The 18352-nt window shown below is 43.8% G+C and overlaps 1 protein-coding gene across 1 annotated transcript; it reads left to right on the plus strand.

Moving 5' to 3' along the window:
• The first annotated feature begins 10508 nt into the window (after positions 1 to 10508).
• On the plus strand, positions 10509 to 18147 carry FST (follistatin). The gene is made up of 7 exons (XM_086770545.1): positions 10509 to 10551; positions 11472 to 11560; positions 13619 to 13810; positions 14225 to 14443; positions 14810 to 15034; positions 16077 to 16307; positions 17030 to 18147. The coding sequence occupies exons 2-7, from the start codon at positions 11479 to 11481 to the stop codon at positions 17110 to 17112; spliced, it is 1032 nt and encodes a 343-aa protein (XP_086626671.1). The 5' UTR covers positions 10509 to 10551; positions 11472 to 11478; the 3' UTR covers positions 17113 to 18147.
• Positions 18148 to 18352: the final 205 nt, after the last annotated feature.

An 18352-nucleotide genomic window follows, 5' to 3' on the forward strand; every position in this document is an offset into this window, starting at 1 on the left:
AATTCCATCTTTCCTTAGACCAGGTATCCAGAGAAAGGAAGCGACTCCAGGAAAAAAATAAGATGTCATCATGGCATGAGATGGTCATCTGGTGAAATTTGTGGAGAAGGGAGCAAAAAGAAGTGGCTAATGACAATCTGAATTTAAAAGGAATCTGTTTCATGATCCTAAAGATGTCCCTCCACCCATCTTCCTAAAAAAAAAACCCTAGATTTTCAATTTTTTTTTCATCTTGGGATCTCTGCAGCTGATTTTTATATAGCCACAGGATTATTTATAGACCCAAGAAATTCAGATTAGTAAAAGTTTGCTATTTTCTGTTTTCTCCACAAAAGGAGAATGTCCACCAGAGCTCAGAAACCAACAGCAAAGCACGTGAGGCTTCATGAGAGAATCTAGAGCAACCACGTGTAATCTGCCAGGTGACAGGAGTTAAATGGGCAGAAGCAGGGCATTAGAGAGGCCAGCACACCTCAGAGACCTCAGACTGTGGGGTTGCCATGGATTTGGGGGGAGCACTCCTCAAGGAACACAGCAGAAATGTCCCTCTGGACAGATGCGTGCTAAACATCTGTCTTTCTGCATGGCCTTTCAGGGCACCAGAGCTCAGATGCAATCAGAGTGGTCTTGGGGGGAGCATCCCTCACGGCATGCGGTTTGAAAGACTCTGGAGACATTTTCCACATGCAGCTGAAATCCCATCCTGTTCCACTAGAGGGTTATGCATACAGGACAAGCCTAAGCAGCGGCAGTCATAGGCAGGATGGCGTGCTCAGCTTCAGTTAGATAATAATATTCATTGTCCAAATACAGGGGTACAGCCTCTACTTTACACCACTGGTTTTTCTTGCAGGAGCAATTTATGAAGCATAAAACCCCTAAATGTTTTCCTTTTCCCCTGCTTGTGTCTCTGAGCTTTCAAAGCTCCCCCTATAAATCTTTCTCAGCCTGAGTTTGCTGCCTATGGAACAAGAAAACTCCTCTGATTGTAAGACTTTGCCTTAATAGGCAAAAGAAGGTGCTAAATGATGTCTCTCCTCCTCTGGCATACAAACTAACTACTTTTTTTAAGATAAAGCATGTTTTACTCTTGCAGAAGAGTTTGGCTAAAATAACAGGCCATGCATAATAACCATGTAACTGAGAAAGTGATGGGTCCTGGTCTAATAACAGGTACCACCTCTACCTGTATATCTTGTCTGAACAGGAATGCTCAAAAATGAAAGATCAGATTTGAAGATAATCTTGATTCTGCATTTAAAAGGGCATTGATGCAATTGAATCATGGTGTTGTCTTATCACTTTAAGCAAAAGAAAATTAAAGAGAAAAAAAAAATTGCAAATAAATTTCTACTATCTATCTTCTCTCCTCACATCCAGACATACTTTTACCTCTGACCATTCATCTTTGTGTCAAGTTGTTACTTTTTTTAACTTGGAGTTGAAACCTGTCCAGGATTTGGCATCCCTGTTCCATAAAAAGAATAAGATTTTCTTTCTGAGAAGCTCCAAGTACATTTCGGACTTTTTCTCTTTTTTGAAAAAATAAGATTAATACAATCAACACTCTCATACTGCACTCTTATCAGAATATCCCAGAAGAAGACAAAAATTACTTGCAACTGTCCTGCTGCAGGATAAAAATGATGGGCGTGTGCTAATGAACTTTTTAAGAGGCTTGAAGAAGATCTTAAAAATTTTGTGCATCTTTAAACAAGACAGGGTAAAAATAGTACTTTTTTTTCATTTGTAAGTGGTTCCAGACATTACACATTAAGTTGTTGGTATGCTGTTATTTTCCTCAAAAGTCAGTTTCTTCACTTGCAATATTGAATTTTGCGATATTGTGGTTTGAGCCAAAGAGCACACAGAGTTTGATGCTTAAATGACTCTCTTTCTGTCTAGATTTGTTATGTCTTCATCTTTGAGATACTTCAGAATTAATTCTTTTAAGGATTTGTGTTTTCCTAGTAGCAGGTTACTACAGCCTGCTTCAAAATTTTGTGGATAAAGCATCCACTTGGCTGTGGATGTACTTTCTTACCACCTAATGTATTTTAATTCAGTTTTGACTTAGGTTGTCTCAGGAATGCTTCCCCTTATTCTGTTCTCCTTTGTTTTACCAATAGGTGAGCAAGCTACACATATATCAAAGACATCTAAGAAGAAGGAAGCTAATGGAATTCATCCTTAGTCCTCAAGAGGTCTCTCTTATTTTATGAATTCTTTGTAGACATAAGTCAGTTTGGAGTAGTGAACATTGTTTTAAATCAGTGTATTTTCAAGTTGTTCCTCAAAACCTCCCTTACTATCTGTTTACTGCTAAGATCCCTTTAAAATTTATTTTTCTCTGCCAAAATACCATGAACACTAATGGAAATCTAATAGCACAAGTTCATTTTGATTCTCTACTTTACAGCCCTCTCTGGAGGTTTTAATTGTTCCATTATTTACCCCTATACTATCCTTTCCCTTCCCTGTCCCCTACCCCTCTTGAGCTCTTGAGTTTCTGCAAATTAATACGAAGAAAAATTACTTTCTCTGACCATCACATCTCCATAAAGGAGGCCATTTTTGCTATTCTGCTTTCACATCTTTCAAGGCAAGCATGGCCACACACCTTGCAGGCCTAAATTTGCTTGTTGGAAATTCTACTGTTTCTATCAAGAACATATTTGATGTTCTTAAAATGCTGGCTATGGGAATCCAGATATTATATCAAAATCTTGGCTTTCATTTTTAAAAATTTATTTGCAGAATGTCTTTGTTCTGTGGAAAGACCTAAAAACGTAATTGCCATCTCAAAAAAAAAAAAAAAGAAAAAGAACTCAATCAGAAACTATTTATGTAAGCTGACTTGTTTGAGTCAAACTGCACTGCACGCATACATTCAGGACATCTGACCTTGGCAATACTGCAGCTCACTGAGGCGAGCAGCCATTAAAAGCAAAGGCTCGTGAGAACCTCTCCTCTGGTGAGAGGAGCGAGGCACCCTCTAGTTAACCATTACTGCCACATAGCTGTAGAGAAGCAAGAGCCTGCCAAGACTCTGAAATTTGCTGGTTTTGCTCCTATATGGTGGATAGCAGTGTGAGAGTATGCAGGTTAGAAGGAGTTTGGATGCTCTGATGGATCAGTTTTGGACTATACTGTGACCTTTTCTGTTTGCAGAGGTGGCCTCCTTTGTATACAGCACTGGAAAGGAGATAACACCACCTTCTCAGCATCACCACCATGGAATTTCATCTTCCTTTTCAATCTTATGAAGCATGCTCAAAAAGTTCAATGAGCTCAGCAGAATATGGCCAATGAGTGTGATGAGGGTTTTAGACTTGGAAATAGGAACTTTCAAATGTATGTGGAACTGAGGCTGGAAATAAGGAATATATGGACTCTTGGCCAAACCCCTGTCCCCTTCTACTGCCTGTAATGAAAGAAAGTGGCACAAACTTCACCAAGCAAGCCTCAGATAATACTTCCATCTGCAAAAATAGTGATTCAACAATAAATGTAACAGATACAGATAAAAGACAGCCACTTAATACAGACCAAATCCTGGGTGCCAGGATTTTATGGTGCATTCATGAAACAAGTCTTCTTTTAATAACTGACTTTTCTTAATAATTTCACATTTTAAGGCATGGGGCCAATTCACGGATTTTTACATGTGTAAATGAGATACAGTAACATAGCAGCAAGAAGGGACAGCCAGTGGAGACAGATTTATTTGATATTTGGGGCATCTCCCTGCTATACTACAGGCTATCTGTATGTCTGTGGGCACACCATTTTGTGCTTGATTCAGTTGCCTAAACAAAGACATTTAATGTCACTTGTAAAGTCCAAGTCCACAGGTTATTCATACAAGGCTAGCAGATGTGATGCCATACACTTCTGGAGCAGCAGCTGGAGTCACACAGGATAGGCACATTGTGTGGGAAAACGGCCAAACCCTTTTGCTGCCTGTAGCTATCTCAATGTCTCTCATCGGAGATGCAGATGATCTCCATGCTTACTCTTCCTGCTCTCACAGCAGTCTTGTACAACAAAATTGTTAAGGATTAGCAAGTTCTCAGTTGGAGGCCCCACAGGTGTCAGCCCAACTCTCATGACCGGAGGAAACCAAGGACTTGGTTGATCATTAGAAGAGGTAAGGGCCAGGGCAAGAAAGCAGAAGCTCAAACTCACGCGTTCTGGACTGTCCTGCAGACCCATGACTGAACTGGCTACTCTGTGCACAGAAGGTGCCCTATCTCCTCTTTTTCCAGACGAAGGGAACTTACTGTACTCTCAGGACTGGCAGTCTGGATATTAATTCTTCTATTCCTTCCAGCCTCTCAAGATGCCTCTTGATCAATTGTAGAAGAAAGCGTATGTGAGCTAACCAAGTTAGTGGACAGAATAGGAGCCACAGGGCTTCTCCTAGACCCCCTTCTTGGGGGAGTATTAGGAGGACACAGGTCAATTTTTGTGCTACTGGAGGGAGACAATTCTCACAGTACAAACTGTGGAGCCAAGAAAATCTCAGCAGGCCTCTACTTCAAAAAAATGTATACAATAGTTCCCAAAAGAAAGCATAAATTAACCTGGCATCTTCTTCCATCCCATACTACTGGCTAATATTTGTAGTCATATTTATTCCCTAGACGTCTGACTTCAAAACAAGATTTTAGAAGGTCTACAGATACCACTATTTTGCACTGCAGTAAGACAAGTCTACAGAGTTACTTGCAGTGCCATTTACTTAATATAGCCTAATATCTTAAATTTGTACCAAAAATTAATTTTGGATATTCACTGTTGTTTATGTGACAGCAGAAATGTGCTTTGTAATGGACTGAAAATTCTGATGACCTATGGAGAATTGTCATACATGTGTGATGCTGTACCAGATCTTGAAATAAAAAAGTTTAAGCGCAAAGTCCTCTTTATAAATACATTTCATTATGAAGTAACAATTTGAAAGAATCAGGAAAATTATGAGACACTCCTTTTCTCTTCATAAAAATAAAGCAGCTCATCACATTTTCTTCTCTTTCATCATAGCCATGACCTTAATTTCTCTAAAATTCTTTGTCACAACTAGTCTTATTTAGATCATTGTTTTTGCTGAGGCCTCTGTCTAGTTAATTTCTTTCCTCACATGCTTTATATTCATGAACACGTGCAACACAGTCCTAGAAGGTGATATTTGGAGTTTATCAACATTTACCATGTAGGACAATTTTGATAATGCCCCAGTAAGCTGCCACTGACTAAACAGCAGTCTAAAATCCATTTGGTTCCATTAATCTCTGAAAGTAAACCATTAAAACTGATCCTCTTCCTTGATGGGCAATAAAGTAAATACAAACCTCGCAATAAGAAGTTAATGATCTGTGCCTAACAAGGCTGTAACTTTGACGTACTCGGGCACCTACTCTCCCTGTCTAGAAACAAGATCCAGTACGTCACCAGATACATGCTCAGAGCTGGAAATTGTCCATTTGTTACTCTTTTTGCCATGGTGTATTCAGCTTGTCACAGCTGGCTATGGGTATCACTCTTAACAGTGATTTTTATTCCATTTAAGCTCCAAGCCAGGATCTACAGTCAAACAAAGCCTTTTTTGGATTAGAAAATGATGTGACTCCACATACCCAATGAATCAGATATGCCCTCCACATTAACTTTAATAGAACCAAACTAACAAGAAGAAAAATAAAGTAACGGCAAAAATCAATTGAATTTTCACAGTAGTTATTTACAAACGACGTCCATCCTCAATTTAATCTTGGGTTCAGTCTCCAATCCTGTTCCAGCTGCAACTGATTGCCAACTGACATGTCTTTTGAAGTCTGCCACACAAAATGTTCCAGACCTTAAAAGTACAATAACCAGGCATAACCCCTCCATTCCTAAAGCATCATGTTCCTCATCTATAATTTTAACTTAAAAATTTGAAGTTTGAATCACATTTGAAGTTTTATGACATAGCTCCACTTGGCAGAGCCGTGGAAGTAGAAAAGGCAATTTGCTACTCAGGAAGCTGGGCAAGAGCCATTCTGCACTTAGCACATGACTTAAGACGGCCAACGGTTATCTCGATACTGCCCAAGCTGAAATGGCCTTCCAGGGACTGCTCTTTCTGACAGCTTTGCTCTTTCCATGCTCAGTCCCACTACGCCACCTCTTAAGCTTTTTCATGGAAACGGGCTATCTAGAGCCGGTGGTGCTGCCTTTCTGATATTTATGCATTCATTTAAAACAGTAGAAACCTAAAGGGCTGTGCAGAGCAGGTTTCCAGCAATAACTACTTTTTTTTTTTTTTAATTTGAAGTTTTCTGCAGAATTCCTGCTGCTATTGACAACACTGCAGTCCCAACAAGGAGAGAAACTTTTTCAGCCCTAGAAATTCCATGGTGTGTGTGCAATTCTAGTTTTTTTCTGTTCTCTTAAATGATACAGGAAAGTATCCGATCAATACAGCAGATCAGTAAAGCAATAGATCAGTATACTCCTTTGTCACTTTTAATTTAACTTCCTCAGATAGTTAATGATTTTAATATTTTCCTTATTATTTTTTCTGCTTCTATTTTCTACTGGAATTTTGTACTTTTGTCCAAGTTTTCAATAACCTGGCAAGCTTTTGTAACTTGTTTAGCAACCTGTTTTCATTCCACTCACGCATTAAACCTTGTCTTAACAACATCACATCCTGTTTGCAATGGATACTGAATAATAAAGCTTGCTGCACCTCTTCAGTGCTGGTTCGTGGCACTGCCAACACAAGAGAAGAAAATGTCTTTGGAATGTCTTAGACAGCTTGTCCTCTTCTGGCCTACAACAAGGGGAAAGTATCCACCAAACTGTAGAGGGATACTCAGTTCTGTTACTACTCCCTGAATCCCTAATAAAAGGTAGGAAAGGGGTTGGTCTGGCTCATACCACCACCAGCCAATTTTATCTGACTTAAAATGTGAATGCCGCCTGCCTGTGTGCTCTTTCTATGGCATGAACAAAGCCATAAATACAGAGAGTTGCAAAACCTCCATGGGCTACCAGAAAGTTTCCAGATTTGAGATCAGAGTACTCACAGGCACACTGTTCTCCTGTTCTTTCTGTGAACCACAATCAATCAGGCTAAACCTTTAGGGTGCCCTCCAGACGGTCTGAGCATCTGTCATAGGGTGAATTATTAAAACCGCAAATCGCTCACCTACAAGAGGACTTCTTGACGATGCTAAATCCCTTCTTTCCGCTGAACCACAAGGAGAAATTTCAGACAGTGTACCTGTTTCCAGCTGTCTTGCTCAAAAGGGATTACAGTTTTTCAGAGCTGACTTGCCAAATAGCTGCTGATATCCAACTCATATTCCCTTTGCAATTTTTACCAGTGGTATTTATTAGGTAAGAGCCCTACTGCCTCTTAATTCAATTCATTGCCCTCTACCTGAAAAGACATCAACTTTTAGGTCATCTTAATGAAAAAATAATGGGTCATCTAACAAGCACAACACTCACTAATACCATATAATACAAGTTCTGTGTTTAACAGTGTCACTTATGCATAGGAATAATTTCAGTTTAGTAGCACACACATCCACTACCTAATACTAGAACACATTCAACATATTTTGGAGCTTAGTTTTATCAGGAATTGGTTTGCTTGTTTTTCATGGAAAAGTCTTGGCCAAATCAAGAAATGAACCTTTGTACTCCAAATTTTTATGCTACTTTATGCTGACAAACAGCACGTGAAATTTCTACAGAAAAGTCTGTTGAAGTCTTCTATTGCCCTATACTGAAAAGGAAAAAAAAAAAGAATGGGAAAGCTTGCAAAATAGAACAACAGCATGGTGCTCAAAAAGTCCTTAAGTCTAATATCTGAGATGCGAAAGAGAGAAACCTTTGTAAAAGTGCGGTTTTCCAGAAACAGACCCTTCTTTTTGTGACAATCGGGACAATTAGATGAGAATAAAGGAGGCTAACAAGTCTTCTCTCCTACCAGAAGAGGACGTTCTACCTTTATTTGAGGACTTGCTCTGTGGGAGAAGCCAGTTGTGTGAGAAACCACATAGAATGATGTATACATCCAGGACCACAGGAGGGTGTTTGAGTCTTTTTCCTCTCCCTTGAATGTTAGTTTGGGAAATGTCAGGATAGGCCTTCCCATTTTCTCTTGCCCAAAACCCAGAGCCCTTCCAAATAATCAGCTTTTGCCTGGAGTTCTATCTGCATCCTCAAAAAACTTTATGCAGACATAGAGGTGTTTCTGAGGTGGTCCATTCCTGATACAAGCAACGGCTCCTCTGCTGAGAGGCAGCACATTGAGAGGAAAAGAGTGAAAGGAAATACATTGTGCATTAGTACAATGAATACTGACTTGTCACAAAATAAATATTTCCCATACGTATAGGTATGTGTGTGTATGTGTTTGTATATATGTATGTACATTAATAGCACATGTCACACAAGGTTACACTTGGGGATTATTTTTCCTCCCACTCAGTATTTTGCTGCAATTTTCCTCAGGGACCAGCCACTTAATATTTTGGATTATGGAATCTGTTGTAGCTACAGATAGGACAAAGACATACATTTTATGTAAATTGAGAGCTGAATCCGAACTTTCTGAAAGTTTGAGATGTTAGTATAGGCGGGTTTTTTAAAAGGCTTTATTATTCCAAGATCAGGGCCAGCTGCAAAGATTGGATTCACATCCAAAACCGTATATTAAAATGCATACACGTCGTGGTAGAAAGAAGTTTTAAAACCTGTCAGCCTGAGAACAACACTCTTTTTGTGTGCTGCCTGACAATTCAGTTACAGATCGACCCTATTGGTTTTTTGGTAATTTAAATGTGATTGTTGGCAAAGCAGAGAGGGGTGGGGGAGCCGTACAGGGAAGCACACAGTGAGAAAGGAGAAAGCATTTCTGATTATACAATATATCCCTGACATGTTGTTACACACAAACCCAATATTTAACATTTAAAAAAGAAGGGGGGGGGGGGAAGAAAAACAATAAAAGAAACAGCAGCTGTTTCTATGTGATGTCAGAGAACAGGTGTGATACAAATCTCCATACCAGCGCAATCATATTGATCTCCTGATGATGCACGCATGAAGCACATGTGCAAACGCTATCGACCCATCCGGCATCTCATTTCCAGGAACACGGCCTGAAAATGCCTCTCTATAATTGAAAACATTATGAGGATAAACACCGTGTTGGCCAATTATTTAAAAAAAAAAAAAAAAAAAACAACAACAACAAAAAACAACAACACACACAAGCTGAGCCCGCCCCCGCTGCCCGCCCGGACACCGGGGCCGTGCGGTGCCTCCTCGCCCCGCAGCAGCCGCCGGGACCCCCTCGGAACCCCCCACCTTTTGCATGAGGCGCGGCGCGGGGGCGAGTGCTGGAGCCCTGCTGGGGGCATGGCGGGGTACCGGCCCCTCGGGGCACCCTGCGCCCAGGATTCGTCCCCTCCGGGGAGGAGACGCGGGGGTTGAAACCGGCCCCTTGTTTGCGGCGGGGGGGTGCGGAGTGTTGCGCTGTCAGCGGCGGGTGCCGCCTGCCGTTAGAGGGCACCAGGCAACCCCGCATCAGCGCTGCTCCGGCGAGGCAGCCGGGAGGGAGGGGCGGGGGGGGGGAGGTGCAAAGGGGGGAGAGTGGCACCAATTTGGGAAAAGATTAAAAACGATGTGGAGTCCCGGAGCTTCTGAAGTGCTCAAAATGCCCGGGCGCTGCTCAGGACGATGATCGTAATAATAATAACAAAAAAAAAAAAAAAAGATATGCAGCGAGGTCAATCATTTACCAGTCTGCTTCTTAATGCGTGTGACCGCAGGTGGTACCGAGGGACATTGTGATTCATGCCCACTTTCAAAGCAGGACCAGGGCCCGGTCTGAGGCACCCAAACAACTGTCTTCTAATATTAGCACGGCTGTATTTCTGGATCTATTATAGTCTGTCCAGACAGATCCCATTGTAATGGGATCTTTTATTAAAAGATTAGCACTATCTCCTGCAGTTGGTGGAAAAAAATCTGTTATCGCTGAGTTATTTGCAGTTGTGGGGAGGGGGCGGGCGGTGGGGGGGGGTCGGGGGGCGGGGGAGGAGGGGGGCGGGGGGGGAGGCGGGCGGAGGGCGCGGGCGGCCGCCGCGCACCGGCCCCTGACCCGGCACTGTCCGGGCATTCCTGTCTGCATACTTCGCAGTCTGTTGTGCTTTGGTGGCTCAGAAAAGCGAAAGAATCGAAATTAAAAAGGCAGCTTTTGAATAAACAATACCATTTTCCGTTAAGTAATCGTTTTGTATAAAAGGAAATATCGCCTACTCAGTTTCATTCAGCGGTGCCAAAAAATGTTATAAATGAGAGACCGCCAACTTTTCTAAGGGGAGAATAATGCCAGACTGTGCTTAATAAACTAGTGCCCTAGAAGTTCATTATCGATGTTGCAATCTTTTCTGATTCTGAAAGGAGACCGCCTACGTCGCCCCCATTCCCGTCTCGTCCTCTCGGGCTCCCAGTGAAAAGGCTGTCACTTGGGCACAGCCCTAGGTATTAAACTTTTATTCAGTTCTTTTTTTTCTTTTCAGTTTCTTTTTTTTTTTTTTTTTTAAGGTTTGGGGTTGGCCGGCTGGGGTTTCGGGGTTTTTTTTGTTTTTTTTTTTTTCTTTTGGGCAGAGCGAGCTGCGGTACCCGCCAGCCGCCTCCCGCCCGTCGGAGGTGCGGCGAGTGGGATTTATTCTTAGCGGCCACTTCGCGCGGGGACCCCGCGGCCGCGGATCCCACCGCGGGCGGGCAGGCGCCGCTCCGCTCCGCTCCGCGCCCCGGCGGCCCCCGCACCCCCCCTCCCCGCACCCCCGCCCGCACCGTCGCGGGGGGACGACGAGGGGCGTCCCTCGGGCGGCCGCGACCCCCGCGGGTCCTCGGCCCCCGCGGGTCTGTCTCCTGCCCCCGCGGCGCGGGCGCGACCCGCCGCTCTCCTCCCCTCCCCGCTTGCGCGGGCGCGGGCGGCTCCGCGGGCGCGGGGTCCGAGGCTTGCGCTGCTTCCCGCTGCTGCGCCAGCGGCTCCGGTCTCTCGGCCGCGCAGGGCGGGCGTGGGGCTGCGCGGGTGCGCGCCCGGGGCGCGGGGGGGGGGGTGTTGCGGGGGGAGGGAGGTGGGAGGGGGGTGCGCGCCCGCGTGTGCGTGCACCTAGAGCAGATCATTGGCGAGGGCTTCCAGAAGGTGGAAAATGTCACCTGATTCACACTGAACTTTTTAAATCTCCCCACCCCCGAGCAGACACACACACACACACATTAGGAGACCGCCCACCGCAGACAGCTAAGACCCCCGTATAGATTTAAAGAGAGACTGCATTCAGAGCCTGACGTTCATTCAATAGAGCGATCATAAGCAGGCTGGCTGGTGCTCGCTCCCTCTCCCTACTCCCCCTCACGCTGTGCCTGTGTCTCTCTCACTCACTCCCTGCTAGACTGAGGATGGTAAATCAGAGGAGCCACCCGGGCATGCTCTTACTCCTGGTGTTTCTGTGCCACTTCATGGAAGATCACACAGTGCAGGGTAAGACTGGATTGTTTATTCGCAGATATGTCTCTTTATTATTACTATTGTTTTCTGTCTTTCCGGCACGGTTTAGTTGGCTTGCGGTGTTAAACGTCTCTCTCCAAGGTCCATCAGGACAGAAGTTAAGCGTGGGGTTGGGATTGCTTTGCACCGAGGTGCAGAGGTGTCATTTAGATTCCTTTTTGGGTCGGATCTTCACACCGCTCTGCAGAGGCACGGCGGACAGATGAGGGTGTTTCGTGGTATTTATTGTTATTATGCAGCATGAATGAGGAGCAGCATCGCGAGGGAACTTTCCCAGTCTCGGCTGCTTAATGAGTGCTCAAAGTTTGTTGGTAATTTAGCTCAGATTTTTATCTCGCCTGCCTGACGGAAGGAGAGGTGATGATGGGGAGCCCCACGATTACAGCTGACATTTTTAGAAACCAATAAGTGGTCATTTTCCGGACATTCCTTTAATATTGGGATTTCCTCCCCCACTCCTTTTTTTTTTTTTTTAAATGTGTGTGTGAATAAAATTAGTGTTGTAAATAGTCCTGCACTGAAGAGTATGCTTAAATAAGTTGTTTGTGTGTTTTGCTTTTTTTTTCCGTGCGAACAAAACAAACCCGAACCTGATATTGACAACTCTTAAGAGCCCTCTTTCGACACAAGGGAATATTGATTTTTAGTTTTAGGCTTTTTTTCCCTTATCTTGACTGTGTTCCAACCACATCCTAGACGTCTTACCATTGCCTGTTTTATATTTTTTCCTTTTTTTTCCCCTTTTCTCCCCCACTACCGAGCTAAAGCATAAATTAATGTAATGAAGGCAACTGTAAGAGGCAAAACTTTTTTTTTTTTTTTAAGAGGGTTGTTTGTTCAATGATTTTTAGCGGCGGGATGGGATCTTCCCCCGCGCCCAGCGACATCTCGGCTGGCCGATCCTGACCCCTCGCTCCGGTACATTCCCATCGGAGTAAGGAGGCAGGATCGAGCCATGTCTGGATTAGCACCAGAATCAATTGGTATTGAGTTGCTGGAGAAGTCACATTGGTTATTCACGAGAGACTCATCCCAACCAAAACTCTCCAGCTAAAAAAAAAAAAAAGGGGAGTTGCTTGAACTAATGTTCTTGGCTTGACTCCACAAATAACAGGGACACTAGTAAAAAAAAAAAAAAAAAAAAAGGGAAAAAAAAGGGAAAAAAAAACCAACAAAACCCACCCTATCCGATTTAAGGACAGTGTACTTTCTTCTGAAAAGCTTGCGGGAGAGATGGCACCTAAAACTTTTCCACCTTTATCGATTTTTAAAACTCTGTAGGGACCTCCTACTCTATGTGCCCTCGTATTTTATGTACTTTGCTCACTTTTTTGGCGCTCTGCTGACTTATTTTAGTGAAGCAAAGACGTTTGTTAATAGAAGCAGCAAAATGTAGAGATTTCGAAAGACTTCGCTAACAGCAAATTTTTCCAGTTCGTGCAGATTGCAAAATGGGTTGGGACTGAAACTCTGTGCAGCACTAAAACAATGCTGCCGTGCAGCCGCGGCGAGGAGGAGAGGGCAGGGGGAGGAGGAAGGAATTTGCAAGCGCGATTTTCTTTTTATTCCCTTTTAAATGCACATCCTTTGCAAGCCTCTGTCACGTGCCGGCAGTGCTCCTTCTGCTCTACATATGGAATAAATCCCTCCGAAAACTGCCTCGTCCTGTTTTGATCAGGTCTTTTCTTTCTGTCTAGGTTTCTTCTCGGTTTGTTCTTCTGTAGTTTGGGGGTTTGGTTTTTTTTTTTTGTTTTTTTGGGGTTTCTTTTGGTTGGTTGGGGGGTTTTTTTTGTTTGTTTGCTTGCCTTTTTTTTAGGAAAAAAAAAAAAAAAAAGCGCTCCCAAATGGGCTGGAGTAGCTGCGGGTTATGAAATGGGACAAATAAAAGTAAACAGTCTAGTAAAAGTCACTGCGAGGCGCACGTGTCGTGTCTGGGTCACTGGTGAACTGCCACTGATCCGGCTGGGTGTCTGTCCCCGTCCCTCCCCGTGCCCCCCCATCCCCATCCCACCCACCCCCCCACCACCGCAGCTGGGAACTGCTGGCTCCGGCAGGCGCGGAACGGCCGCTGCCAGGTCCTCTACAAAACCGATCTCAGCAAGGAGGAGTGCTGCAAGACCGGCCGCCTGACAACTTCGTGGACGGAAGAGGACGTCAATGACAACACGCTTTTTAAGTGGATGATTTTTAACGGGGGAGCCCCCAACTGCATCCCCTGCAAAGGTGAGGGAGGGGGGGTGCTGGCGAGCTGCGCTTTTCGGAGGAGCGGTTCGGGGGGGAGGGAGGAGAGGGAAAGAGATGGGGCGAGTGAGGGGGGCAGCACGGTCCTCCCCGTTCCTTCCTCTGTGGGGGTTTGAGGGGCGCCTGGCACCGGGCCCGGGATCAGCGAGGGGACCCCCATTTCTTCTCGGCCGCCATGCACATCACGGGGAGGAGGGGAGAGACCCCCTCTCCCCCCTGCCCTCACTGTGGGGGGGTGGAATTTCCCTCGAGTAGCATTTCCCGGAAGGGAGTGGGGAAAGGTGTTTTTCTCTCTGTGCTCTAGGGTCACGGTGTCTTTTTTTTCTTTAAGCAGTCTTGACACCAGGTCTGTTCTGCACGCCTGGTACTAAAGTGGTGCCTCTTTCCTTCCATCAGAAACGTGCGAGAATGTGGACTGTGGACCGGGGAAGAAATGTAAAATGAACAAGAAGAACAAACCTCGGTGTGTTTGTGCTCCGGATTGCTCTAATATCACTTGGAAGGGCCCCGTGTGTGGCTTAGATGGGAAAACCTACAGGAACGAATGTGCCCTTCTCAAAGCCAGATGTAAAGAACAGCCCGAACTTGAAGTCCAGTATCAGGGCAAATGCAAAAGTAGGTTTGCAACTCTAATCCGATCTCCCTCAAATGCCAAAGGTTGTGTGTCTGACTGTAGGGAGGAGGAGCTGTTGGATGTACTTCCCTGCAGGAACCAGAGCAATGTTCCAAATGCTGGGAGAGAGTAACTAAACCACACTCAACAGACAGGGATGTAGCTCGATTGAGAGTTCCCCACAGTCTAGCAGCACTTGTGTCCCACCAGCTATCCTGAGATGGGAAGGTTTCCTCCAGCGGCCCTTAAATGAGGGGAGCTGCTGAAGGCTTTTATCTGATCACTTGTTTCATTGTGTCACCCATTCACCCCTCACTGGGGCTCCGGGATCTCCCATTAATCACTCTGTGTTTCCGTCTTTATTTCAGAGACCTGCAGGGATGTTTTATGCCCAGGCAGCTCCACGTGTGTGGTTGACCAAACTAATAATGCCTACTGTGTGACATGTAATCGAATTTGCCCAGAGCCCACCTCCCCTGAACAATATCTCTGCGGGAATGACGGCATAACTTACGCCAGTGCCTGCCACCTGAGGAAAGCTACCTGCCTACTGGGCAGATCCATTGGATTAGCCTACGAAGGAAAATGCATCAGTAGGTATCTCATTTGGAGGGGTAGGGATGGGGGGAGCTTCCTCAATCAGCTGTTTCCAAGCATTATGTGTGTAACTGGATGGATGTTGTTAGTACTGGGGAGGAGGAGAGACTTCCAGCAGCCTGGGTTAGTGCTCCTTTCCAGGAAAGGGAGAGCTAGGGCAAGCTGTGCCCCAGAAAAGACTGCAAAAGGGATGAGGGAGGAGAGGGCCTGATCCCACTTCTCTTGCTGTTGCTGTGGGTGCTGACATTGGTATCCAAGGGAGAAGTACCCGCCATTAAATAGATGATGACATGGTTACAGTGTAACGAGGTCTCGATATTCAGTGGATCTAGATTCCTGGAAACAATTGTCTTCAAGTGGTCTTGGCAGAGCTCGCATTAACTTAATTGGAAACATCTGATCACTTTTTCCTCTTTAGAAATATTGCAGAGCTTGGAGACAGTTGGTGGGTGAAGATAGGAAAATAATCTCTGCGCATCCTGACATTCTGTATTGTGATTTCCAGAAAGGAGTAACAGCGAAGCGTGTTACAAGGAAGCACACTCAGGCCAGCCTCTGCTCCCCAAAACTGCTGGGGGAATTCTGGGGAGTCTCAGGCTGCTTTTAGTTGGCATAGGTTGAGGTGCATTCCTTTTCCAGTCTTGCAGGCAACTACACTGTGTGGGTTAGTTTAAAAATAATTGATTTAGAAATGCTGAATCTGTTGGCAAATTCTGCACTTATCGCTGATTTGGGGAGCTGAATTTCCACTGACATCAAACGAAGCAGGAAGGTCATGTAGCATAAGCAAATGTAATTCTGTATTCCCAGGGCCAAGCTCTCCTGGCACAGCTGTCTTTCCTCCCCCACATATAGACAGGCAATGGTGTCCAAGGGACTACTTGCTTGAGCAAAATCAGCAAGTATCATCACATCTACTGCATCTGAGCTTTGTCTATTCATAGTTCACAGGGGAAAATGAGTTTTGGGTTGTTTGTTGTTGCTTTTCTTTTTCCTTTGACTATTCACTTACCTCTAATATCCTGTGTATATTTTTAGAAGCCAAATCCTGTGAAGACATTCAGTGCAGTGCTGGGAAGAAATGCTTGTGGGATTTTAAGGTTGGCAGAGGCCGGTGCGCCCTCTGCGATGAGCTATGCCCTGAAAGCAAGTCAGATGAGGCAGTCTGTGCCAGCGATAACACAACCTACCCAAGCGAGTGTGCCATGAAAGAGGCAGCCTGCTCCATGGGTGTGCTTCTAGAAGTAAAGCACTCCGGATCTTGCAACTGTAAGTGAGATTTTTAACTCTGCAGATGCTTAAAGCTTCTGAAGGCAATCCCTAGGTAATGAAGACTTACACCTTTAAGCATAAGAAAGCTTAATTTAGAGATTTGAGATATGGTACAAGTGCTATATGAGTATGTGTCTATCATGCACACACTTTTGTTACTGACAAAATGAAATAGATGTCCAAAAACCAGTTGGCCTTCAAGTTGGGGTTTTGGGGCTGTTCTGAGGATAAGTCATTTTGTCAGCAAGGGGTTGCCCTAGGAGCGTAATTCTAGTGATCTTTTCCTACTTTGTCTGCTCTCATGTGCTTTGCTGATTGCTTTATTAACACCTGGATAAACTCTAACTCGGTCCAAAAGAACAAGCCTCATGGTAGCACATGGGCACCTGGTTTAGCACAGTTGCCTCTACTAACTCTGAATGAAGGACACAAAGCAGTTAAACCTAGAACACAAGAGCGCTTTTTATTTGATTTCAGGAATCTGCCAATAAAACCTGAGCCATTGATTCTTCAGAACTTTCTGCAGTTATGACTTCATAATTATGTATAAAAACGCTTATTGCATAGCAGCAGATGCCAAAGAGCATCTCACTACAAGTCGCATAAAATGCAACGCTGTATTATGGCTGTTCAGAGGGCTTTGAAAACATGCACTGAGCTGCTTCTGCGCTGTTGTTGTCCTTATTTAAACAACAGCTCCCCTGTATTCCCCCATCTAGCCATTAATGAAGACCCAGAGGATGAAGAGGAAGATGAAGACCAGGACTACAGCTTTCCTATATCTTCCATTCTAGAGTGGTAAAACCTCCATCACTATTGGAACAGCCATTGGGCATGAAATCAATGTCCATACTGTAACGAAGCGTATGCTTATTTATTTTGGGGATAAAAAAAAAGTATACATATAGTTGAGTCTCGTAGACATTTATTTATACTGTGTCATGTTTTATAATTTATACATAAAATGTCTGGTTGACTGTACACCTTGTTTTTTGAAGAAATTTATTCGTTACGGGAAGAGCAGTGTTATTTATTGTGAGGTCTCTTGCTTGTAAAGTAAAGCTTTTCTTTTTTTCTTGTAAACTATAAAAGTCCATTCCTTAGAGCTTACCCACATGATCTCATCTCTTTGTTTCACTGATGTTAACTCTTTTCCACTTTAACAAACTTGCATGTCAGTTTCTGTTATGTTTATTTATTGGATTTTCTTCTTGCCAGTTCTGTACATAAAAGATCCCTCGGGTTTTTGTTTACAAGGAATCTTGACTGACCAAAAGGCATTGTAACAGACTTAAGTATACTTCCAGGGTGCAGTGAGGCGATCTTTAAGGAAACTTCTCCCACTTCACTTTTCCCTACTTCTGATCACACCATGTACTGAAATGATCTCAATGTGATGAGCATATATTCTGTACTATACAAATTCCGGATCCAAAGAAATCAGATTATGAAGGTTGTTAATAGCTACAGGGCTAACTGTAGTGAGAATAAAGTTTTATTTTATTGTTTTATTTTTTTTTTGTAACATGCATAAATGTTTTATCAGGTGTTTCCTTTAAGATGGTCTTGCAGTCCCGCTTTCAAAGTTTTGTTTTCCCAATCAGTGTGTCACTAAAAGTTATATCAAAGCTTTATCAGTTCAAGTTTCTTGCTTTTCATAATACTTTTTTTCTGATGCAATTTTATATTTTCAAACATGGCGAGTTAAATATAAATTCATTTAAATATATAGTTTTGTACTTTTCTACCATGTAAATGTGCAATGTATATAAAAGTTATAATGTGTATTTGTAAATAAATGATGAGTGAAAAAATAAAAAATGGAATTTTCCCTAAAGGCATTCCTCATGTTTTGGTTCTAAACGGTTCTGGCCCTCTGGTGCAGAGAAGACATACTGGTGCTTAGGGGAAAAGAGGCTTGTGCATGACATACCAGCAAAACACATTGGTTAAGGCCAAAGCTTTTAGCTGACATTGCTTCAAGAAACCCTTATTTTCAGACAGGAGCAATGTCTCCCGTTCATTAGTATTACTTAATTTTA

Source organism: Chlamydotis macqueenii, chromosome Z, assembly GCF_036417535.1.
Source record: "Chlamydotis macqueenii isolate bChlMac1 chromosome Z, bChlMac1.mat, whole genome shotgun sequence".
Lineage (NCBI taxonomy): Eukaryota > Metazoa > Chordata > Aves > Otidiformes > Otididae > Chlamydotis > Chlamydotis macqueenii.